The sequence below is a fragment of the Ooceraea biroi genome, chromosome 10 (genome assembly GCF_003672135.1).
Source record: "Ooceraea biroi isolate clonal line C1 chromosome 10, Obir_v5.4, whole genome shotgun sequence".
In the NCBI taxonomy this organism is placed as follows: domain Eukaryota; kingdom Metazoa; phylum Arthropoda; class Insecta; order Hymenoptera; family Formicidae; genus Ooceraea; species Ooceraea biroi.
In genome coordinates, this window is record NC_039515.1 from 10,426,332 (window position 1) to 10,449,221 (window position 22,890).

Genomic DNA, 22,890 nt, shown 5'->3' on the forward strand with positions numbered 1-22,890 from the left:
ATTGATAAAACATTTGAGTGTTCTTTATTCTTTATCTGGTAGCACGTTCTGTGAGACAGTACATTTATTTAATTTCACCGCTGTCGATAGCCTTTCAAGGCACAGTATCAATTCACAATGCTTCGTGTGGGGAAACATATCCACTGGAATGGCCTTTACCGGTACCAAAGGTTCACCGAAATATTGCTTCGAACTAGGTCGTGCGAAATCAATCAGATTTCTCATGGCGGCACGGGGATCACACGATATGTACACCAATTTGCTCAGGTTTTTTGCATTACGCAGTGTCAATAAAGCCTTTTGATCTGGAAAAGGTAAGCGATGGATAGGTAAGCCGACATTTGTACGTGATACCGGTACCGTATATAATTCTTATTTGTGATGATAACTCACGTAAACCAGCTCGTGGCGGATCCACGATAGCAGTAATATTCGATTTTGTTGTTCTTCGAATTACGGGCCACAGAATGTCCTCCGCCTTGCCAACGAAGAAGTCACAGTTGGTGATACCGTTCTTGATAGCATTCTCTTTTGCATCCTTTATAGCATCGGGGATAACTTCGATTCCTAACACCTCACCGCAATGCTGCAATAACGAACATTGTTAACAATAACAACATTATAAGCACGATGTGCGATACGTCTGACTTTCCAACAATCAGTAACAATCGAGCATACCTTTGAAAAGCAAAGGCCAATGGTACCAGTACCGCAACACACGTCGAGCAGCGCTGTATCTGTCGTGAGTTCGGCAAGATCGATCGCTGCTTCGTAGAGAACCTCTGCTCCCAGAGTGTTAACCTGAAAGAACGCTTGTGGCGAAATCCGAAACTTCATTCCAAGTAACGTTTCCTCTATGTATTCCGTTCCGCTGATATGATACAACTTGTTGCCGCTTTCATCATCACCTATACTTCTGCAAGTTTAAATATCGCCCAAGTAAACATCTGTCACTCGTATTTCTTCACATGGTGCACTCACTTTTTCTCTATTGTCTGAAAATACAACGAAGTGACTTGCGCTTCGGCGCCCTTCCCCGTTTCCAAGTATGTCCGCAGTTCTGATTTGATCTTCTCCAATTCGTCGCTAGTCAGATTTTGAGGATGCATTCCTACTATCAGCATCAAGTGTTTAGCACGAGTGGTTCGCACGGTGACTTGTCTCCAGTATCCGCTATGATCGACTGGGTCGAAAGGCTCCAAGTTGGATTCACGTATAAATGTTTCTAGTACCTGAAATATAACATGTCACATTTCAGAGTTCAACTCGATGACTTCCAACTTGTGAAGAAATCGGTGAATCAAAATTCACCTTTACAGCAACTTTCATGTTTTCAGGGATGTGGCAAAGATCGTCGATAGGTCCAACTGCCGTAGAACCTGAGGCGTAACTTGATAATCTAAAGCCAATTATAACTTTCTCCTGCTCGCTGTCTTTACCTGCGTGAGGGAAGAGAGCATTAATAAAGAGTTCAATCAAGTTCAACATCCATATCTAAAGAAGAACAATCATTACCAATTGTAAATTTGCATTTATTTCTATACGCCTGGGTAACGTCAGCTGAAAGTATGTTCTGTAGTTCACACGGCAAACCATTGTGCAATTTCTTCTGCGAATTCAACCAGTCTGCCAGCGCTTTGCTTTCCTTGAGCATTTGCTGGCCAATTTTCATCAGAATTGATCTCATTTCCTTCTGCTTGAGTTCTAGCTGAAAATATATGACAGCTCGCAATGCTATCCAACAGAATAAACGTATTAAAGTTTCTTACTTGATCTGCATAAGGTACATTCCACAAAGGAGTTGTAATAAATTTAATTCTATCCATGGCGGAGCAATTTGAATCCTCGGCATCGCTCTTAAAACGTTTACTGGTGGACTGCTCTTCTAATTTTCTTTTTACAAAAGGATCTGGTGCTGGTTTAGCCACCTCCAAGAGAAAGATGATAATTAGAAGAAAAGAATAATTTTACAGGAAATCCTATAATATAATATAATAATAGAAAATACCTGTGCAGTGAGCTTACTGTTTTTCCATAAAATTCCATTTATGGTACTTATCGCTCGCTGACGACATTCCTCGCTTCTGAAACATACGTATAACCAACTGCTGCCCTTCCTGGGTGGTTTCACTTTGCACGACTGCAATTCCAGCTTCTCATTTAGCAGCTTCTTGAATTCGCCTATTCCGTAATATTTTGGTAACCCGCGTACTTCGATCTTGTATTTCTCAGATGTGAAGTCATCTCTCTCGAGATATGCGTACGGATTTTTCTCGTTCTTCACAATATCGGTTGTTAATGTCTCCTCAATATTTGTGTTAGCCATTATATCAGATTTTTCCAATTACATTCTCACTTTTTATGTCAAAATTTTATTTCTTTTGTCTAAAATCTTGGAATAAATCGTACTTTCAGACTTGTCTATTTTACAGTTTAACTGTAATATAAATGGTATGGATAAAATGTAAGAATGTATTATCCTCAATTACTTAATTGATTAAATATAGTTGACAAGTGGATAATTAATTAAACAATTACAATAAAGATAAAAAACAGTGAAATTGAAGATTTACCATGTCACATGCACCAAGTACTCCAACCCCCGTCCTAACCACGGTCCAGCTATTAATATATCGTGTAACCAGAAATAATATAGTGACTAGACGTTCACATTTGTATTTGATCCATAGATAACTTGAGACATAGGGATCCTCAAGTGAGGGATGGGACAAAGCCGCCATTAATGGGATAGCGGAAGTGATGACATACGCGCCATATTAAATCAAGGATACCCATGGACGTAGGAATATATGGACGGAGCCTATGCCGCGGGGGTGAAGCAAGAGGGGTGAGGGGACTGAAAGGCTATTGCGACCTTTCGTTGTAACGCTTTCGAAAGAATATTAATTCTTTTATAGTCCAATATATACAATATTAAACTAAATGTGATATAATATTATTAAACTAATGTAGTAGTATTGTTAAAATAAAGTATACAAAACACAAATTACAATGTCGAACCAATAATTAAGCAATTTTATTTATTTTAGAATATTCTAACAGAATTATAAGTATATTATAATTACATTAAAAAGAAGGGTTTATAAACCTTTGCATATGAAAATGCAACATTAACAAAAAATAAATTTTATAAACTCTTATACATGTAACAGTATAATTTATACATAACAGTTTTTTGTAAAATAGATATTTTTTACTGTCCCTTAAATAAAACTATTTTGTTAAATGACTGTCTCAAACTTATTATGTTATTATGAGGCGTATTACAATCTATAAAATATAATCGAATTTTAATATATTTAAATGCAATCGCTCTCATAAGATGAAAACTATGATTATTCAAGGCAGTTTGATCGTGAGAATGTTCTCTTAAGTTTAAAAATATATGTTCATTTCCAATAAAATGTTGTAAAACTTGATTTACAAGATACGTTTCTGTGAATTTTCGTAATAAATATTTGTCGCCGCTTTCGCGTAAAGCCAAACGAAGTACCATTTCCACTTTCTTACAAACTACAATTACATCATGTGAAGGCAATGTTAAGCCTCCTCGATTTTTCATATTAATCAAAGAACACTCGATATGCGTTTCTTTGCCAGTAAGAGCGTCAATACAAGTTTCACAATGCAAAACTTTTTCTAAATGTCGGACAACAAAACCTGCAATATAAGCTATAACTCGCGTTGCAAATTCGGAAAGCGTTACTATATCGGGCAAAGGAAACAAGTCTTCATCTTTGTCTTTATCTTCATGATAGCTATCATCGAGTACACGCGATTTTGGAGTTGATCGATTTATTATAGCTTCTGAATTTGCAGAAACATGTAATATTGAAACTGTTTCTAGTGGAATGTAATTACCCGTTGCTGTCTCTGCGATATCGGTATGAATAAGAATTTTCTTATAAGCAGCTTTAAATTGCCGAGCTGTCGGATTATTATTACAATCTCCATGAGATCGTATAGAGCTGAATAACAATTCGATATGATCCTGACTGATTTTATAACATGGTATATATTGGAGCAAGTCTCGTTTAATAACTATATCGTCGTAAAGTATTGTTAAGCTTTTTATACATATCATGAAACCGAGTACTGCTTTACTTTTAGAGTACATCAACAATTGATTATTCTTTGTATTTCACAATTGTGAAAGATAAGTGTAGCCTTCTCTTAATCTTTCCAAAACGATAGAGCTATTGTGTTTGTGCAACGGTTTTTTGAATCCCATTTGTTTCATGCTCATCGAATTTAAAGTATCAAAGAGATCATTTATTATTCGTATGAATCTTATCGTTGCAGCTGATTCTGCAAATGCAGGAAACTGTAAATCACTTTTACAAATATCTAATGCATCAGCTACGGAAGCACTGAAGACTTGTACCGCGAGTTTTACTTTCATTTTTTGTTTGTTATATTGTATATGTTGTACTCTTAATTTATTACCCGAGTGCAAACCTTCCTTAACTTGTATGTCATGAAGCTGTGAGAAATATTCCCATCGGATGATATCATTGTATCATCAATTATTGATTTGTGCTCTCCAAGATAATTACGTAGTAGTTTCAGAGAATGACACGGGTCCAGAAATACCATTACTTTTTCATTTGTTGTTGGATAGCAGAAATACGTCTGCAAAGATTTAGTTTTTAAATTACATCCTAGAAGTGTACACATACTTAAATTAGCCGGAGCTCCGTCAAAAGTTACAGATACTATATTTATTTTATGTTCATCCAGTGCTATTAATGCTTATTGAACCAAATTAGATTTTTGTTCTGCATTAACACCGGCAATTAAGAAATATCCAATGGGAATTTTCCATGACGCATTAATGCAATTTACAAGAAACATTAGTGCTTCTTTTGCTATTGTACCATAATCGCAATTAATATCAGGTCCTAAATCAATGTATCCACTATACTTTTCACCATCATATTCTACGTGCTGTCTAATAGCCATTTCATCGAAAATAAGAGCGCCGAAAAGGGGATAATTGACTAGTTCAGCACGTTTCTTGATAGATTGTAATGCTTCTTCATTAAAACCAGGTTCACCATTAACTGATTTGTACCATTTGCAAATTGTTTTCGGATGGGGCAAACAAGTATTAAATTTTTTCCGGACGAATGCATACGCTCGTGGTGAATAAAAATGTAAAGTTAAAGCAAATGCCCTTAATTCCGCTGTATACTTTCTAGGTATTGGAATGTTATTAAGCTTGTTGACTTGATGCTTTAATAATTGTTGATTAAAATTACCTAAGGATTTTAACATGTCTAACTGTTCCCTGTGAAGAAGATTGTTATCCTTTAATGATGTCAATATATCTTTTAACCGCGCAACGCGCTTCATAGTCTTTCGTTGTTTTTGTTGCAGAACTTTTATTTTCTTTCCCTATTGTAGTCTTGTATTTTTTAGCGTAGTCCTCAAGAATTGTTTCCGTGGCGTATTTTCCGATAGTCTTGGAGAAACAGTAATTTCCTTCTCACTAAATTTAGAGCTACGTGGTGTACTACAACTGCTGTGCTGAAAATCTGTATCATTTGCAATGTAACAGAACAAAATAAATGGAATTTTTTGTTTTTCTATTAATTAAGCAAGATTAATTTTTCTTTTAATATTATAAAATCTTTATTAAATATTAATAAAGTACCTTGAGTAAAGAGAGCAGTACTAATAGTACTTTCTGTTCCAACTGCTTCACACATATCTATACATTGTACGTCAAGAATTATCATTCTTTGCAAATATAATAGTTAATAACATTATTATTTATTTCACTATCACAAAACAGTATTCTGTTTTGAAAGTTCAACTATTAAAACGTATTAACTTACCGTTTTCTGCATCATCATGTATGTTTGGCGTTCTTATGGAATCAAGATTTTCCACTTCTTCTGTTAAGTATTCATCTAACATTTTTTGACGTTTTGTAGGAGGCTCGTTATTTATCATACTTACACGCACACACACACACACACACACACACACACACACACACACACACACACACATATACACACAAAATAGGTGTAAATCCGACCGTGCAACCTCCACGCGGTACACCTTGGGTAATTCTAATGCCGGCGGTATTGTGTAACCTTCAAGCCTTACAAGTCAAAAAGTACGTAAAAGAAAAAAATTTATTATAGCGTTTCGAAAAGCTCTCGAGCTAAGCTACAAGGATATGTAATAAAAAATAGGGGTCCATTTAAGATTTTTATGTTGACCATGACTGGGCTTTCCAAGGTCATACCAAGGTCAAATATATTTATATATCATCATTTAATAGATTTTTTAAAGCCCTATACTTTGTGTTTGAAACATTTTTCCACTAAATCATTATTTTCCAAGATTTTTAACCGTTCCGGAACTTTTTGCCAGCACTGTATATGCTATAACTTGAACAACTAAGATGGCCGCTATAGGATTTCCCTTCACCTCCCAAACTTCATACCCCTCGCCCAAAAGTGCATCTTGCGCTCCGTCCATATATTCCTACGTCCATGAGGATACCCATTGCCTTCAGTCCGTACATTAACAAGAATATTAAAAACTTGAATCAGGGCTTATTCACGAAGTTTTTGATTTTCTAAGAATAAAAATATCTCACTTTGAAAAGGATACCGATAAAGACTGCATTGTAGTATTAGATGAAATGTCTATAACACCTGGTATTTTTTATAATAACTCAAGTAAAACATTTATCGGTAAAGTCCTAAGTCCTAAGTCGGTGTATTATTTTTAAAATAATACACTTAATGTAAAACACTTAATACACACTACTCAATCAACTCTTAATATAATGATAATTCTACCCTTGCAAAAACATAAATTGACATATATGTATAAATTGACATATTTGAATATATTCAAAGCGGAAATATCCCATTAATGGCGGACGACCAATCCGCATCCTGCCGCTCGATGTCCCATCCCTCACTTGAGGATCCCTATTGAGATTCATCGCGCCACTTGTGAGCAAATAAAGAAATTATGACATTTTTGCATGCATAGGCCAGTATTCATAGGCCGGTATTCATAGTCGGATCTTATATTTAAGACCGTCTTAAGTGTATCTTCAGATACTCCGTAGCCAATGAAATGACCGCCGTATAGTTAGCAGACAAATATGATAAATCTTTTTTTTATTGCAATCGTTTGGGAATCGTTTGGGAAAGTTTAGGAAACCACTTTTAGAGTTTGGGAAATAATAGTTTTTTAATAATTAATGAAAATTAGTTGAGCGTATAGTTAGCAGACATAATTCCAAATAATTTTCTTTTTCGCTTCCTTCAACGCCAAATCATTTGGGAAATACGCCTATAATGTTTTCAGAGTTTGGGAAATAATGATTTCCCCTCAAAATCGAGTTGAAAGTCATCACCCAGCGTGCAGTATAATCTAGGGACTTTTTGACTATAGGCTATATAATGGAAAAACGTTTATAATCTTTGATATTTCTCATTGTTTTCCATTTCAATAATTTGGGAATCGTTTGGGAAAGTTTAGGAAACCACTTTTAGAGTTTGGGAAGTAATGGTTGTTTAATAATTAATGAAAATTAGTTGAGCGTATAGTTAGCAGACATCATTCCAAATAATGTTCTTTTTCGCTTCTTTCAACGCCAAATCATTTGGGTAATACGCCTGTAATGTTTTTAGAGTTTGGGAAATAATAATTGCATCTCAAAATAAAGTTTCATATCATCAACCAGGGCATCTATCACGTAACTTTTCCCCTAGGATGGAAAATGAAAAATGAAAATTTCTTCATCTCAGCAGCAAATCATAACGTAAAAGTTCACGCGAAATTTTCATTTTCCATCCTAGGGGAAAAGTTACGTGATAGATGTCCAGACGTGAAGCCAAAAATCTAGGGATTTTTTGAGCATAGCCTATATAATGGAAAATGTTTATAATCTTCGATATATCTCATTGTTTTCTAATGTTTTCTATTGCAATCATTTGGGAATCGTTTGGGCAAGTTTAGGAAGGAACTTTCACAGTTCGGGAAGCAATAATTTTTATAATTAAGGGGATCCTGGAGTGACTAGTGAAACAGTGTTGCCATTGCACTCATACACATACAAAAATTACAGTTGAAATGCTTTTTATAAAAATTTCGCAATTTGTACACACAAAAATTGCGGCGGCCACCACTCGGGATAAAATAAAGGAATATAATGAAGCTTTTCGAAGTGACTTTGGAAGCATAATAAAAAAGAAAGGTGTATTCTTCTTTACGGAATACAGAATACATATAAACTGTCTTACTTTAATATTATTAATTTTTTATACTGGGAAAGTATATGCTTGGGTGGAAGAGCACGAGGAGACGGGCTTCGCCCGTCACCTAGTACTCTTCCACATAAAAAAAATAACAAAATTTTCAGATGACCAAAAGTACTGCGTGGAAGTTACAATATAGAACCTTGCTTTACGTGGAACCTTGCTTCACATGAATTGAAAACATGTATTTGGAATCGTACTAATTTGCATTGCAAGTACAATTAGTACGATTTTTATAAAAAGCATTTCAACTGTAATTTTTGTATGTGTATGAGTGCAATGGCAACACTGTTTCACTAGTCACTCCAGGATCCCCTTAATTATAAAAATTATTGCTTCCCGAACTGTGAAAGTTCCTTCCTAAACTTGCCCAAACGATTCCCAAATGATTGCAATAGAAAACATTAGAAAACAATGAGATATATCGAAGATTATAAACATTTTCCATTATATAGGCTATGCTCAAAAAATCCCTAGATTTTTGGCTTCACGTCTGGACATCTATCACGTAACTTTTCCCCTAGGATGGAAAATGAAAATTTCGCGTGAACTTTTACGTTATGATTTGCTGCTGAGATGAAGAAATTTTCATTTTTCATTTTCCATCCTAGGGGAAAAGTTACGTGATAGATGCCCTGGTTGATGATATGAAACTTTATTTTGAGATGCAATTATTATTTCCCAAACTCTAAAAACATTACAGGCGTATTACCCAAATGATTTGGCGTTGAAAGAAGCGAAAAAGAACATTATTTGGAATGATGTCTGCTAACTATACGCTCAACTAATTTTCATTAATTATTAAACAACCATTACTTCCCAAACTCTAAAAGTGGTTTCCTAAACTTTCCCAAACGATTCCCAAATTATTGAAATGGAAAACAATGAGAAATATCAAAGATTATAAACGTTTTTCCATTATATAGCCTATAGTCAAAAAGTCCCTAGATTATACTGCACGCTGGGTGATGACTTTCAACTCGATTTTGAGGGGAAATCATTATTTCCCAAACTCTGAAAACATTATAGGCGTATTTCCCAAATGATTTGGCGTTGAAGGAAGCGAAAAAGAAAATTATTTGGAATTATGTCTGCTAACTATACGCTCAACTAATTTTCATTAATTATTAAAAAACTATTATTTCCCAAACTCTAAAAGTGGTTTCCTAAACTTTCCCAAACGATTCCCAAACGATTGCAATAAAAAAAAGATTTATCATATTTGTCTGCTAACTATACGGCGGTCATTTCATTGGCTACGGAGTATCTGAAGATACACTTAAGACGGTCTTAAATATAAGATCCGACTATGAATACCGGCCATAGTAAATATTTAATAATATGTTCTAACTAATATAAATAAATCAATAAAAGTTATATTGTATTATACCCACAGTATAACGTAACAATATCACATTAATAATACAATAACTTTTAAATGTTCAACATTTTAGAAATTTACTGGACTTGTATGTATAATAATTATGCGCCGAAATTAGTAAAAAATCGATATTTTAAATAAATTATATTTACTCTAGATAAGCTAGATATGATTTCATAATACAGTATTCATAATTCATTCTTATAACGAGATAATCTTAAGTATATCTTTTAGATACTAATATAACTATTTCATTATGGCTAATAAATATCTTAATATCATATTTAAAACGACCATAATATAATATAATGGATTATAAATAGTAGCCTATGCCAGCCTATTGAAAGTATAATACAATAAAAAACGGTACACATATAAGTATCACTCGAGTGAGAGGGAAATACTGCGAAAGAATGCTCAAATTAGTTTACACTTTCTTCCTCTTTCCTCCTCAGGTTAGGATATATTTTACTCCATTTGATTCTTTTGCCATCGTTCTCAGAAATGTAGTACGTCTCTTCTAATTTCTTATTTTTCTTTTTCAGTATTAGTAAAATCTGTTGCTAACTCGCATAAAATTACTTAAGCTATATTAATAAAAAACTAAAAATATTATTTTAAACTACAAGCTTTTTTATTCCACTATTGAGCCGTACTACTTGAAAATAAACAGTGTAACTGATATACTTTTTCAGTTCCTAAAACTTCCACTATAAGGGTGCCGTCACATGGCACGTATTTTCTGCGTAACGCGTAACCGCGTAACCAATCACATTGTTTCATTTGGATATCAGCTTCTGCAGGCAAAGATTTGATTGGTTACGCGGTTACGCGTTACGCAGAAAATACGTGTCATGTGACGGCACCCTTAAGTCTCTACTGTTTTCAATCGAAAAGGTAATAGTACGACCACGAAGTAATTGTAAGGAGATCTAACCAGGGGTGCGTTCCAAAATCCTACCTGGGTAACCTCGTTCCGTTGGAGTGAGAAAGATACAAGAGTGAAAGGCTGAAATCACATGGTACGAAATAGAGCGTGCGGAATAGTGCGTCATAAAACAGCCAATCAGCGTTATTCCGCATTACGCTTGCTTTGGTGTGTTCTGTTCACATGGTACGTAAAAATGACATGAAAGACTGAAAAATATTTGAAATCTAAAATTAAAAATTGAAAAATTGAAAAAATTGATTGAATGCATAAAGTATTGTAACGAAAATAACCTTTTATACAATTTGAGACACAATGTCATAAAGATGAGCAATCTTCCAAAATAAAAATTTATTTTCTAAATTATTGGATACGTTAATAAACCTTCTATGACGCACCATGTGAACAGAGCACACCAAAGCAAGCGTAATGCGTAATGCGGAATAGCTACTGAAATCGTGCATGATGTGGAATGCGTATTTGTGTATGTCTGCTAACGAATGTCGACGGAGCATCTGTTTCATTTTGTATTTTGAATTACAAACCTTCAACAAAATAATGGATAAGATGTTTATAGTGAGTGAAGCGATGAAGTATTTAATGAAAATATATCTCAGAAATCCGATGCTGCATCATCGTAAAGAAAAAATAAGACAAACATTAATAAAACTATTAGCAGTATACATGAGTCTCTCAAAACAGAAATCGAAAAGAAAATGTCTGGGTGAGGCTAATTTTTACTGTGGAACAACGGTTTCGTCAAGGTGACAGTGAAAATTTGATTCCTATGTTAAAGATAACAGATAAACCTCTACATTTCAATTACTTAAGAATGGATTCAACGATATTTAAAGAACTGTTTTTGTTGGTGGGCCCTCATCTTGAAAAAAAAGTAAATATTCGAGAACCAATTGCATCTCATACAAGGCTACAAATTTGCTTGAGGTATTTGGCTAGTGGAGACAGCATGAGATATGCATTTTGAGTTTCTCCAAATACTGTTTCAATGATTATTCATGAAACTTGTTATGTAATTTGGGAGAAATTAAAAGCTATTGTTTTGCCAATTCCAAGTAATAAGACGCATGGATCAAAGTTGCTACAGATTTCGAGTCAATTTGGAATTTTCCACATTGCCTTGGTGCTATTGATGGCAAATACATTGCTATAGAGGTAATTATTTGAATGTTTTATTTATTAGTGAAAAATATTAATTCTAAATTAATATTTCAGGCTCCTCTTCATAGTGGGTTAGTGTACTACAATTACAAAAAATTCCACAGCTTTAATTTGACTGAAATTGCAGATGCACACTACCGATTCATATTAATTGATGTTGGATCAGAAGGTCGTCGTAGTGATGCTGGTGTGTTTGCTGCTAGTTCCATAAAAGCTAGATTAGAAGCTGATTCTTTAAATGTACCTGCACCTTCTACAATCGGCCAAAGTGTATTGCCATATGTTTTTGTTGGGGATGAAGCATACCCATTGACTGCATATTTAATGCGACCATACTCAAGAAAAAGTGACTTGGATTTGAAAAAAAAAAAGTATACAACTATTGACACAGCAGAGCAAGACAAGTATAATAGAAAGTGCCTTTGGAATTTTTGTTGCAAAGTGGTGAATTTTTCGAAGGCCAATTAACACATATGTCTCCAAAGCTACAAAAATGGTTTTGGCAACAGTTTGTTTGCATAACTATATTATTAGTAACGAACTGCAAAAACGCTCTCAAGAAAGGAGGTATTTATTTTATAATGAAAGTGACAATCAGCTGACATCACTTGACATACCAAATATTGATAATGAGATAATAGAAGATGTAAGTTCTCGCAATTTGCCTAGTACGTATCGAGAAAGATTTGCTGAATATTTTTGTACGGAAGGTACTGTGCAGTGGCAGTGGAAGAAAGCTGCAAATAATGAATTTTAAACTATATTGACTTTAATGTTTTCCGTGATCGTTTGTCGTGACTTATTACCAATTTAATGTTTTCATTTATTACATTAATAAATATAAATTAGTATTAAGTATTAGTATATAAATAAAGTATTAGTATATAAATAAGTATTAAGTAAGTACATTTTGTTCTCAATACTTTGATTTACTTAGAATAATGTAAAAAAACCTGTCTCTTAATACATAAATTAATACATAATATAAATAATTTTATAATTATTTTGAATGAAACAAATATGGTGAGTACTTTAAATAAAAACGAGACTTCTGTGACATTATAAAAGTCCAGCTTCTTGTTCTGCTTCTAATACGTCATTCATAATTTTATGTTGAAGCAATCTTCTATTTTTATATGGAAGCTTCCTTAAAATCTCTTCTATGTGAAGTAAAAATCCATCGATGCCGTCTGAAGGTTTATTTGTTTCTGATAAGATGTGTAAAATATCATTTTTAAATTCAGTATCAGCAGACTGTCGTCTTTGCTCTAAAACATAATATTATAATTTATAAAAACTATTTTTATTTTATGTAAATGTTAAATAATAAATATTTACTTTTGGTATGCTCTATAAAATTGTTGTCTTCAGATACACTGGTGAATATGCCCGAGGTACCATCATTCATTTCTTCGCTCACCATCTCACTATCTACATTGCTAGTTGCATCTAAACCGATGGTTGAAACTAAATCTGATGTATCTCTTGAAATGTTACTATGACAGCTAAAAAATATTTATTTCAAAATTATCCTTGTTTATTTTATAAATATTTTCAAGAATTGATAGATTTAGAATTTATATTTACGGCCTTGTAATCATTGTATCATTTAAAAATTCCATCTGTTCATAATAACGAAACCCATCTTTATTTTGATCAGTTGATGGAGCTGTTGAACCACTTGGTGTATACGCAGTGACTTTATTCCTGGCCTTTTTATAACTATCACGAAGGTTTCTCCAGCGCTTTTTGATCACTTCTATTTCAAATTTGCCTATAAAATAATAAACAATAATAATATACAATATTTAGCAGAACATATTTTATTTAAAAAAGATATTAAGGTTATTACCATTTAATTCACTGGCAATTTCAATCCAAGCTTCTTTGATAACTAAAGGACCCCTTCGTTTCACTGGAATAGTATGGTTCCATAGACAAGGTCTATTCATCACAGCATTTATTAGCAATTCATCATAGTCAACCCACTGTTTGTCTTCCTTGTTACGGCTTTTTTTTTTATCAGAAACTGAGGAAGATTGTTCCTGATCTTCTGTGCCATGTCCATTGACATTGTTTTGTACCTGTTCAATATTAGTTGCTGTCCCTGTAGTTCCTATAGTTCCTATAGTTATAATTATATTTATGATATAACAAATCTAATCATTTTATATTGATTGCAGTAAAAATTAATTAATAAAATTAATTAATAAAATTAATTAATAAAATTAATTAACTTTATTAAATTAAAAAATGACATAGAGCTTGCATAAAGTAATTCAACTGCATATATTTTTTGTAATACTACATTATATATGTATATAATATAGTAAATTATTTTATGCAAGCTGTATGTCATTGTTTTAACTTATATGCTCACATTTATGTAAACATTTCTGTATGTACGAAATTGTGTAAAATGAGATAAAATTAAATCATTATTATTATATTTATAATAATATTTAAAAAGTCTGATAGATCTTCAATAATGTATACAAGTAAATAATGTAAACTAACCTCTACATAGACGGTTTGTTTCAACAAGATAAACAGCTTCTGAATCATTCAAATTAGCAAAACATGAATGTTGTACCACATTAAAATTCTTTTTCGGTAACTTGAAATTACAGTGCATGCACTGATAATACTGTAACATAGCATACAACAAATGTTATTAAATTTACAAAAATTTGCATTTTTTGAAAAATACTGAACATTTTTTATTTACTTACACAAGATTGTGTTTCACTCATATTATTCACAACACTATTCATGTCTATTATTTTAATAATAACAAACTTTTCGGTTTAAGTTTAAAAGTTAACGGTGCAAACTCACGACGTGCTCGACGACGACTCAAAAAGTACAGAAACATGTGGAATAGTGCTGATTGGCTGTTCTATTACGCACTCTCTATTCCGCACGCTCTATTCCGTACCATGTGATTTCAGCCTTACTTCGTGAGTACGACTCAATGTTAGGTCAGCCATGTTCAATTTTCATGTAATATAACTCGGTCGCATAAATGATAAAAGTTTTATTATAAAGTAATATGTATCTTAAAGATGACTTAAACAAAAAGTTTTTAAGTTTTTATTTTCAAGTACTGAAATCGCCTCGTCCTTTTTATTAGATGATACTCTTTTCCACCAACAAACCACTCGACACTTCTCTCACTTCTTATGTCATGGTTTTGCCAAATACGATAAACTACGTCGCGAGCGCGACGCTTGAGGATTCCGAAGGGGACAGTCGTCAGGTGCACAACGGTTGTTCCGAGTTTTCTTTTTTTCAACTTTTTATTTCGTATTTCGTATTTCACTCATTTTTGCAATTGGCCGTATCGAACCTGAAAGGGATCGGGTGCCATTAAACACTAAGAAGAAGAAGTCGCGACGCTTGAGTCACTTGAGTCAGCGTCCAATCGTCGGTGACCTGTGAGACTTTTCAAATTTAAATCGCAAAATCGATCAACTGTCATCGTCCAATCCTAAAAACGGTTCTATGCGACCGGGTCACGAAAGCTCGATACACGCGGGAAAGCAGTGAAAATCTGGCAAATCATTTTCGTATCTTGTTTTCTTGCTACTCGTTGTGCTCCAACAAAGAACAAAGGATCGCACGATGTTTACACCAATCAAGACCGCGGTCAATGTACTGAATGATACGATTTTAAACACACCGCTACCGCAAGCGACATCGACTGTACGGAGAAAAAGCACGTACGTTTTCAAGCCTTTTTGTGAACCTTACAAAGCATTTGAGGCTGATTTCTCTAAATGTTAGTCGAAATAAAAATTGACGTTCGCATGATTCTTTATCCTTTGCTGTTTACAAGGAGAGAATCATTCAAATGTCAAATGTCAGTTCAAATATGAGTGTACTTTAAGTTTAATAATAAAGGATGTTTCACTTTAGATTAGAGAGTAAATTTAGCAATAAAGACTCCAACAAGGACTTGTCATTTGAGAATGAGTTGACGTGCAGAGAAGTAGATTCCTCGTTAGGGCTTCTTGACACCATGTCAGGTATGTGTGTATTTGAATTCTTCCTGTCAGCAAGTTTAATAGGTCTTAGTAACATGTAATATTGATGATAGTTCTCACAAGTATTAGTACAACGGAGGACGAACAAAAATCAAATTACCCCAATACGGATGCAAATCTCGAGTATGCTAGAAAACTTTTATGGAAATGCAGCGATTTAAAGAATACTTCCCCTATAGGTAATGTGTGCAATGAAAATTGCAAGTAGATGGAAGATGGAAAACAACAGTAGCTATAAAGAACTTAAGAACTTTATTATTATCATGATAATTATAGACAATATTATTTCAGAGATGAATAAAGAAAACAATACCAATGTACAAAATGTAACTGAGAATTTGTTAGCTTCCAATTTTACTTTGCCGAGTCAAACTTGTGTATCTGGACTGGATAAGGATGAAGAGTACAACATTAATCGCTTAATGAGCAAAGCCAGCATGGCCAGTGTAAGTAGCATGATCTCTTATTTAGGATTACTATTTTCAGAGTAAAATTTCTTAAAAGCATATTCCAGCTCACTTTTGAGCCTAATGAGATAACGGCACGTTCATCCGGCATAAGCAGTACGACAATACATTCGCCCTTGAACAAATCTTCCAATGGTATGAACTTCAGTGCAACCGAGGTAATGGCACAACAAAACAACAAGATAATGGCACAGCTCAATGACGAAGAGTTTTTATCGAATTCAAAAATGGCTGAACAATTATCGGCCGACGAAGTTCGTTGGCAACAAGATCGCACATTTTTTATGCCAGTTATGACTACGGAAAAACAAAAATTAGATCTCAGTTCTTTTTCTGGTATCATCGGACAGCTGGACTTGTCAGTAGAGTACGTTCCCCAAATCTCTATTATTTAATTTAAAGAGTATACAATGAACTAACGTGTAAATTATAATGTGAGTAACATAAATGTAAATAAATTTGTTTAGGTCCTGTGCTGGACGGAAAGTATCTGTTGGCAACTATTTCGCACGTAAATCCGGCAATGTCGGTAATTTGTTGGAGAATGTTGAAAAGATGAGGCCAGATCTCGGATTTCCTATGGAAACACCCATAAAGACTGCTCCCTTACAACCATTGGTCGAGTCGACCATCGTGGCCGATGGTAAGCACAATTTAAAATTAACATGTACTTAATTTCTTCGCAAGAAAATAAGAATAAAAGAAAATATTTTAGCAACAGTACCATCAACAGAATCAAAAGAGTACACGCCTGTTCCAACGAGGGACATAGATCAAAATAGCGTTATAAGTTTAAGCACCATTGTCAATACCTTACAAGACGCTAACAGCGAGACGCCACGGCGATTGGTCGACGAGCTTCTAATGGCACAGAAAAAGAAAAAACAGCCACCAGTGACAACGCAAGTACAGGACAACGCAAGGAAAGACACTTACACCCTAAATTCTGACAGAAAATCCATGTTTGCGACGTCCAGTGGAAACTACAATAAATTTCATGACAATATTACTTCAGATCTTGCGACAAAATTATCATTGGATAGTAGAATTAGGGGTGAAACTAAAAATGAAATTGCTGATTTGAAACAAGAATATTCAGCACTATCATCGTTTCATTCAAATAGAGATATCAAGGAGACTGAATCGTTTATGAATGTATGCAAAGAAAAAGTATCAAAAGAGGAGATAAGTGATAGGAATATGACTTCGTTTAATCAAGATGCAGGTAAATTGAATTTTATTTGTCCACGTATTTATTTAATCTACTTTTAAAGCGTTTTTTTTAACTTTATTTGTATGTATATTACGATATTTTAATTTCGATACATTCATCTAATATATCCACAAGCATTACACCTTGTCTGTATATGTAAAGAAGCCTGACACGATACATCTTTTTAACAAATAGGAATACGCAATAACAGAGTAACAGATTTATCTTATATACCATCTAAACAGAGCAGAAGTAACAGCGAGGATAGCTATACTTTCTTAAATATAAAGAGAGAAGAGACGATAAGAAAGAATATTTCTGATAACACTATAGACCTAACACTCTCAGTGAACACAAATGCAGAAATGCAGTCTGATTTAAATCGTAACATCAGTATAATTCGTTCAGTCATTTATCACTCTCTTCTGGAAAATATGTGATTTACATTGTTCCAATTTTTCAGATAATGTCGTTATCGGTAAGAATACTGAACAATCATGCAATTGCATCGTTGGCATGACGTGTGACGCTAACATTGAACTTGTAAACAACGGAGACAGATGGATCACATATTCCTTAAAACTGGTGGAAGTATTAGGAGATAGACAAAGCATTGAATTAAATATGCAGCAAGATGCAGTTTTAATAAAGCCTAACGGAGCACAATCTACGAAGGTACATTTATGAATATCTGGAAAGTAAGATTTTTATATTATCTGATATTATTAAACATCTTTCAACTTTGTATATTTTCTAGATCGAAGTAAAAATCATCAAAATGTGCAAACCAATCTTCGTAGAGTTATACATAATTTTATCCGATATGGTAGCGAAGTCAAAGTGGTTCATGAAGCACATGATCTTCGTCAATCCAGAGCAACTCGAACTCGAAATCATGTGCGACTCTCACAAAGAAGAATTGGATTTTCAGTATATCGGAGAAAATTCAACAAAAACGCTGCCTATAACATTTCATAACAAGAACAGTATTGCTGTACCTGTCAAACTTTTTATATTACATGTAAGATCTTTTTATGAATATACTCAAGTCAAATTAGAACATACAATATGTACATAATTGAAAACTGATTAATACTTTTCATTATCATAGGATGGACCAAAAATATTCAGTATTGAAAGTGGATCTCAAGACGAACTGACACAACTAGTACTTAAGCCTTATGAAAAATGTACTGTTAATGTAAAGTGTGATAAATTACAACTTACATCAATGGGTAAATATCTACCTTTCTCAAGAAATATACGCTTTTATATGTAACTTTTTATTATAGAAAAATTACATGAAAGTTTTGCATTTTGAACAGAGACACAGAGACAGCCACAGTATTGGAAGGGCAAATTGATTGTACACGTTCAATGTGACGATGATACTGTACTATTCAAGAAAGACGTGCCTCTTTATGCACAAACAGGTACTTGTAAAATTCAGGTAATCGACACGGAGATACCTATAGTTGTGCCAAGGCAACAAGCCAAAGTGTTGAATATCGTTAATTCGGGAAACGTGACGACGCATGTATCCGCTACTATCGTGCCAATCGAGGGCTATTCAGACGCGGCACAAGATTTCTCCGTAAAGCCAGATAATATATTTCTGCAAGCTGGAGAGAACGGTTCATTTCTAATTGTATATAAGTCACAGTGTTCGGATGCGAAAGCTGTAGATAATGAAAGGTAACGGTCAATCTGTCAGTATCAGAGATACGTCTTTTGTCTACTTATGCTGTCATTATCTCTGCAGAAACGCAAGGATTAAATTGGTTGCTGGTAACAACGTTTACCATTACATCATATGTGCCGAACAAAAATGGGAATCTGAGAAGGAAAATTATTTACGTTGCTATACACCTAATAATATAATATCTTTGAGCCCTGCAACGTCGCCACAGAGTGTAACTTCTAGTAGGTAGGTTTGCATTTTCGTGCATTTAATTTGCGATCGTTTCACAGTTACGCAGTAATCCGTAACTGATTTGAATTTTTACGTAGGTCTGGACCTTTGGATCGGAATTCACCAATCAGCATGGTGTCTAGCGTAGCCGTTGCGGGAAACACAATTCCAATCAGAGCAACGCACGCTGCTCTAGTATGGAATAGCGTGAAAACGGGAAAGAGTGAAATTAAAGAATTCACAATTCGCAATACAAGCAATAACAAGATCAAGATTCAGATAGATATGTGGGATGCGAAAAAGAGCTTTAAGGTAATCGCATTGCTTGGAAGAAACAAACTTATGCGTCTCGAGTTTATTAACATAAATATTTAATCTACAGTTTCTCGGCGACAGACAAACTGTTACTACAAGCATGGTGTTGGCGATGCAACGTCAAGAGATCAAAACGCTCGCAGTTGTGTTTAGCCCATATCATATAGGTCCAGCAGTTGGAAAAATTACCATCAAACATTACACGAAGGACAGCAGCGATTCTCAGCAACACAAAAAGGTACGCGTGTTTTTTACTAAAATGTTTTATCGTATCTTCTAGCAAACTTGAAGAGGAAAATAGAATATTCACAACTGAAATTGACAGATACCTTTGTACGGATACGGCGGCTGTGGCAAAGTAAAAGTCTCGGACACATTTAAAGACGCGGGTGGAAAGATGTGGTTGTCGCTTGGTACTTTATCCTCCGAGACTACGGCTTTGACCGCAAACATCACGTTGCAAAATGTCGGCGACTTGAGTTCATTTGCCAAGATCAAAGTTGTACCAAAAGGTTTGGCTAAATCTAATTTTTTATTATTACATATGCGTCTCAATTGTAGAGATGAATATATTTGTATTTTAGTTATATCTCCGACAATGGACTCCAGTTGGCACATAAGTCAAAAAGAACTGATACTCAATCCCAGAGAGAATCGGCGAGTGGCGATAGAATTCTATCCCAAGAAAGAAGACTTTGCGATATTACAGCGTTCGGAAGTCTCACATGTCGCGACGATAAACGTCACTTACGGAGATGAATCGACCCGCTTGCGAATACGCAGGTGAAAGATTTGTCACACATTATTCAGATTCAGATTGTTCAAATTGACATTTATTACCATTAAATTTTGTTGCAAAAAGCACGCTCTTTTTACAGATTGTACAATAAGATAGAAGAGACAGGTGGATCGACCGAAAACGAGAATGAAGCATTCAAGAATATTGTGCATCCCATATGCAAAGCTTTTCCTGGAGAGCAAATAATTCCTGGTTTAACATCAATTCGTGATACCATTGTACGTATTTATTTTACACAATTATTTCATACTTATAAAATTATATTGTATATTTATTACAATTTTTAACCAGCAAAACTTGAGTGATCTGTGCACCGGGGTTCACCAGTACGAAATAACGCTCACAGTAGAAGCGTGCGCGGATGATACTTTGCCTGTTCATTATGACACTGACGAATCACAGATGTATTACTCCCTTATAAGTGACACTACTCACATAGATGAAGCAGCTGGAGCAAGTTTTTTCACTTCTTCGTAAGTTCCTTCCTATTCACTTATATCTATTAATTTCTTTAACATTATTTTACTTCTCTCCATGATTTCTGATGAAACTTGGTTGGAATTTGCTTTTAAAATGTTTTCATCATGTAGGATGACGGTAGAATGCGAAGCTCAGTATTCTGAATTAGGAGAGGAACAATTCACCGTGACTCCATCCACTGTCGTTCTCAATCCTCCAATCCGAAATGAGGCAACTGTGACTGTTCTCGGTTCTTTCAAAGCAGCCCAGCCATTTCAAACCAACCTGTCGAACTCGAGTTATTTTAGTGTCGTTCCCGCGGAAGGAATGCTGCCGAGCAGAAGAGGTTTTCCTTTAAAAGTAAAATGCTCGCAGAGAATAGAACGTAACACCCAGGCTGTACTTGAGATTTATACGGAGAACAGTAAACAGGATGTACTGATTAATGTTATTGTAAAGCGACAGTGATCAGATGTATTTACAATATGATTGAAATATTTATTTATAGTTACTGTAAGTGATAAATTTTACAAAACCGCTATTTTTACTTAATGCAAAACAATTTTTTAATTAATTCTCACGTGTTCTTTCTTTCATGTTCCCTGGCCTGCTTGGTGCCCAAATTTAATGTGGAAGTCATTAACGATGAAGTAATTTTAAATTGTGTATTATACGTATTTCTCAAAGCTTGTATTATGGAAACCATATTCTTCACATCGTCGATGCCCGAGTGTAGACGTCCTTGCAGTGGAAGGTTCAATCGTGCGAGCATATCTTTCAAGCTCCGTGGGAAATAGTCGGTAGATTCGCAGAATGTATGCTTCAAGTCTATCCACTGTTTGAATTCATCCGATAACGTGATGCCATCTAAATCACACTGGGCTGGTAGCATGATCTTCAGGTCCCAACTGCCGCATGTCACGAACGAGCTCTTGTCAGGCCTGTCAAAGTATCCTCCCTTCGTCAGCCACTTCCGGAACGCCGTGAATACATCTGCGAAACAAGGCTGATTGTCCACAGTCTCCTGCATGATCCCCGTCAAATCCGTACAAAACGGTGTGAGCACGGGGTGAATCCTCGGTCTGACATATGTGTGAAACGTGTCCTTCAACTCCCAGTCGTATGTGGACACCGCTGCGCACGGTAGTTCTATGATCTCCTGCGGTTTGAGCACTGCGTTTTTGTCGCACGTAGCCTCAAAGTCCATCACGAGCAGGTACTCGAACCTTTGCACCACTTTCTGCGAACGATGTACCATCGTTCTGGGATATCGACTGAGAACTCGATGAGCCATACTTGTTCCTTGAATGATACAATGAATGGGTGATTCCTGCGCGATTTTAAAATGAATAACAAAATAAATATTTAGATGAGGTTATGTGGCCGTACAAGTCGAGAAATCCTAGTCACTCTTTTAGCAATCTCATTACTTGTTTAATCGATTGATCGACTGTAAACGAGTTTACCAAACACAAGAGTAAATTCGGTGTGAAGTGTACAGCGTTTATTTGCAATACATTAGAATTTGATAAGCATTTGTATCAACATGATCATAGTGGAAATATACAAGGTGAAACCACAGTATACACGGGGTGCTTTCCATGACTTGTGTCGACACCAGTGTTACTATTCGGGCCGCTTTTTTTCGCGCATGCGCGGCGCGCAGCTGTGAAGCTACCCAGATAGCATAAAAATCCAAAAGACATCGCAAACACGTCCTTTAGATATCTTTTATTAAAAGCCGGTATTCATACCAGGGCTGCGTTCCAAAACTCTACTCTGAGCAGCGGAGTTAACTCTGGGAGCTTTCCAACAACGACACAGTGCGACACAGAGTATCATTCTATCTTTGTTGTTCACTGGTATTGAAAGAAGA

At 34.8% G+C, this 22,890-nt stretch overlaps 4 protein-coding genes and 1 long non-coding RNA gene across 11 annotated transcripts; 2 read left to right on the forward strand and 3 right to left on the reverse strand.

The window, feature by feature from the left end:
• Position 1: 1 nt before the first annotated feature.
• On the reverse strand, positions 2–2,712 carry LOC105287278 (tRNA (uracil-5-)-methyltransferase homolog A). Of its 2 annotated transcripts, XM_011352829.3 has the most exons (9): positions 2,574–2,712; positions 2,009–2,437; positions 1,770–1,928; positions 1,516–1,708; positions 1,312–1,439; positions 982–1,232; positions 679–916; positions 394–586; positions 2–305 (listed from the first exon to the last, which is right to left on the reverse strand). In XM_011352829.3, exons 2-9 carry the CDS (start codon positions 2,324–2,326, stop codon positions 25–27), a joined length of 1,761 nt encoding a protein of 586 aa, XP_011351131.2. In that variant the 5' UTR covers positions 2,327–2,437; positions 2,574–2,712; the 3' UTR covers positions 2–24. The 2 variants fall into 2 exon arrangements, with proteins under 2 accessions (XP_011351131.2, XP_011351132.2); XM_011352830.3 differs by lacking the exon at positions 2,574–2,712 and having other exon boundaries at positions 2,026–2,192.
• Positions 2,713–10,997: 8,285 nt separating this feature from the next.
• On the forward strand, positions 10,998–12,174 carry LOC105285005. Its single transcript, XR_894977.3, has 2 exons — positions 10,998–11,797; positions 11,858–12,174. It is a non-coding gene; the product is annotated as an uncharacterized LOC105285005 (long non-coding RNA).
• Positions 12,175–12,570: 396 nt separating this feature from the next.
• LOC105285002 lies at positions 12,571–14,673 on the reverse strand. Its single transcript, XM_026972858.1, has 6 exons — positions 14,536–14,673; positions 14,321–14,450; positions 13,656–13,928; positions 13,391–13,577; positions 13,142–13,308; positions 12,571–13,071 (listed from the first exon to the last, which is right to left on the reverse strand). The coding sequence occupies exons 1-6, from the start codon at positions 14,575–14,577 to the stop codon at positions 12,863–12,865; spliced, it is 1,008 nt and encodes a 335-aa protein (XP_026828659.1). The 5' UTR covers positions 14,578–14,673; the 3' UTR covers positions 12,571–12,862.
• Positions 14,674–15,039: 366 nt separating this feature from the next.
• On the forward strand, positions 15,040–21,573 carry LOC105285003. Of its 5 annotated transcripts, none has more exons than XM_011348914.3 (20): positions 15,040–15,525; positions 15,722–15,831; positions 15,903–16,028; positions 16,141–16,295; positions 16,364–16,683; positions 16,784–16,959; positions 17,032–17,541; positions 17,725–17,913; positions 17,993–18,204; positions 18,287–18,550; positions 18,641–18,764; positions 18,855–19,224; positions 19,292–19,456; positions 19,540–19,753; positions 19,824–19,994; positions 20,082–20,268; positions 20,341–20,539; positions 20,635–20,773; positions 20,847–21,028; positions 21,146–21,573. In XM_011348914.3, the coding sequence occupies exons 1-20, from the start codon at positions 15,428–15,430 to the stop codon at positions 21,480–21,482; spliced, it is 4,248 nt and encodes a 1,415-aa protein (XP_011347216.1). In that variant the 5' UTR covers positions 15,040–15,427; the 3' UTR covers positions 21,483–21,573. The 5 variants fall into 5 exon arrangements, with proteins under 5 accessions (XP_011347216.1, XP_011347218.1, XP_011347219.1 ...); XM_011348916.3 differs by having other exon boundaries at positions 17,038–17,541; XM_011348917.3 differs by having other exon boundaries at positions 17,050–17,541.
• LOC105285004 (ERI1 exoribonuclease 3) lies at positions 21,556–22,889 on the reverse strand. 2 transcript variants are annotated; one of them, XM_011348919.3, is made up of 2 exons: positions 22,769–22,889; positions 21,556–22,316 (listed from the first exon to the last, which is right to left on the reverse strand). In XM_011348919.3, the coding sequence occupies exons 1-2, from the start codon at positions 22,854–22,856 to the stop codon at positions 21,592–21,594; spliced, it is 813 nt and encodes a 270-aa protein (XP_011347221.1). In that variant the 5' UTR covers positions 22,857–22,889; the 3' UTR covers positions 21,556–21,591. The 2 variants fall into 2 exon arrangements, with proteins under 2 accessions (XP_011347221.1, XP_011347223.1); XM_011348921.2 differs by lacking the exon at positions 22,769–22,889 and adding an exon at positions 22,404–22,762.
• Position 22,890: the final 1 nt, after the last annotated feature.

Coding starts and splice junctions, on each gene's coding strand:
- LOC105287278 (XM_011352829.3), bottom strand. CDS start 2,326: ATGGCTAACACAAATATTGAGGAGACATTAACAACCGATATTGTGAAG. Junction 1,440..1,515: donor TAAATGCAAATTTACAATTG/GTAATGATTGTT, acceptor TCCCTCACGCAG/GTAAAGACAGCGAGCAGGAG. Junction 917..981: donor TTTCAGACAATAGAGAAAAA/GTGAGTGCACCA, acceptor TTAAACTTGCAG/AAGTATAGGTGATGATGAAA.
- LOC105285002 (XM_026972858.1), bottom strand. CDS start 14,577: ATGAATAGTGTTGTGAATAATATGAGTGAAACACAATCTTGT. Junction 13,309..13,390: donor GATACAATGATTACAAGGCC/GTAAATATAAAT, acceptor AATATTTTTTAG/CTGTCATAGTAACATTTCAA. Junction 13,072..13,141: donor TTTTATAGAGCATACCAAAA/GTAAATATTTAT, acceptor ATTATGTTTTAG/AGCAAAGACGACAGTCTGCT.
- LOC105285003 (XM_011348914.3), top strand. CDS start 15,428: ATGTTTACACCAATCAAGACCGCGGTCAATGTACTGAATGATACGATT. Junction 16,029..16,140: donor AAAGAATACTTCCCCTATAG/GTAATGTGTGCA, acceptor ATATTATTTCAG/AGATGAATAAAGAAAACAAT. Junction 20,540..20,634: donor ACCCGCTTGCGAATACGCAG/GTGAAAGATTTG, acceptor CTCTTTTTACAG/ATTGTACAATAAGATAGAAG.
- LOC105285004 (XM_011348919.3), bottom strand. CDS start 22,856: ATGATACTCTGTGTCGCACTGTGTCGTTGTTGGAAAGCTCCCAGAGTT. Junction 22,317..22,768: donor AGTTTTGGAACGCAGCCCTG/GTATGAATACCG, acceptor GTATCATTCAAG/GAACAAGTATGGCTCATCGA.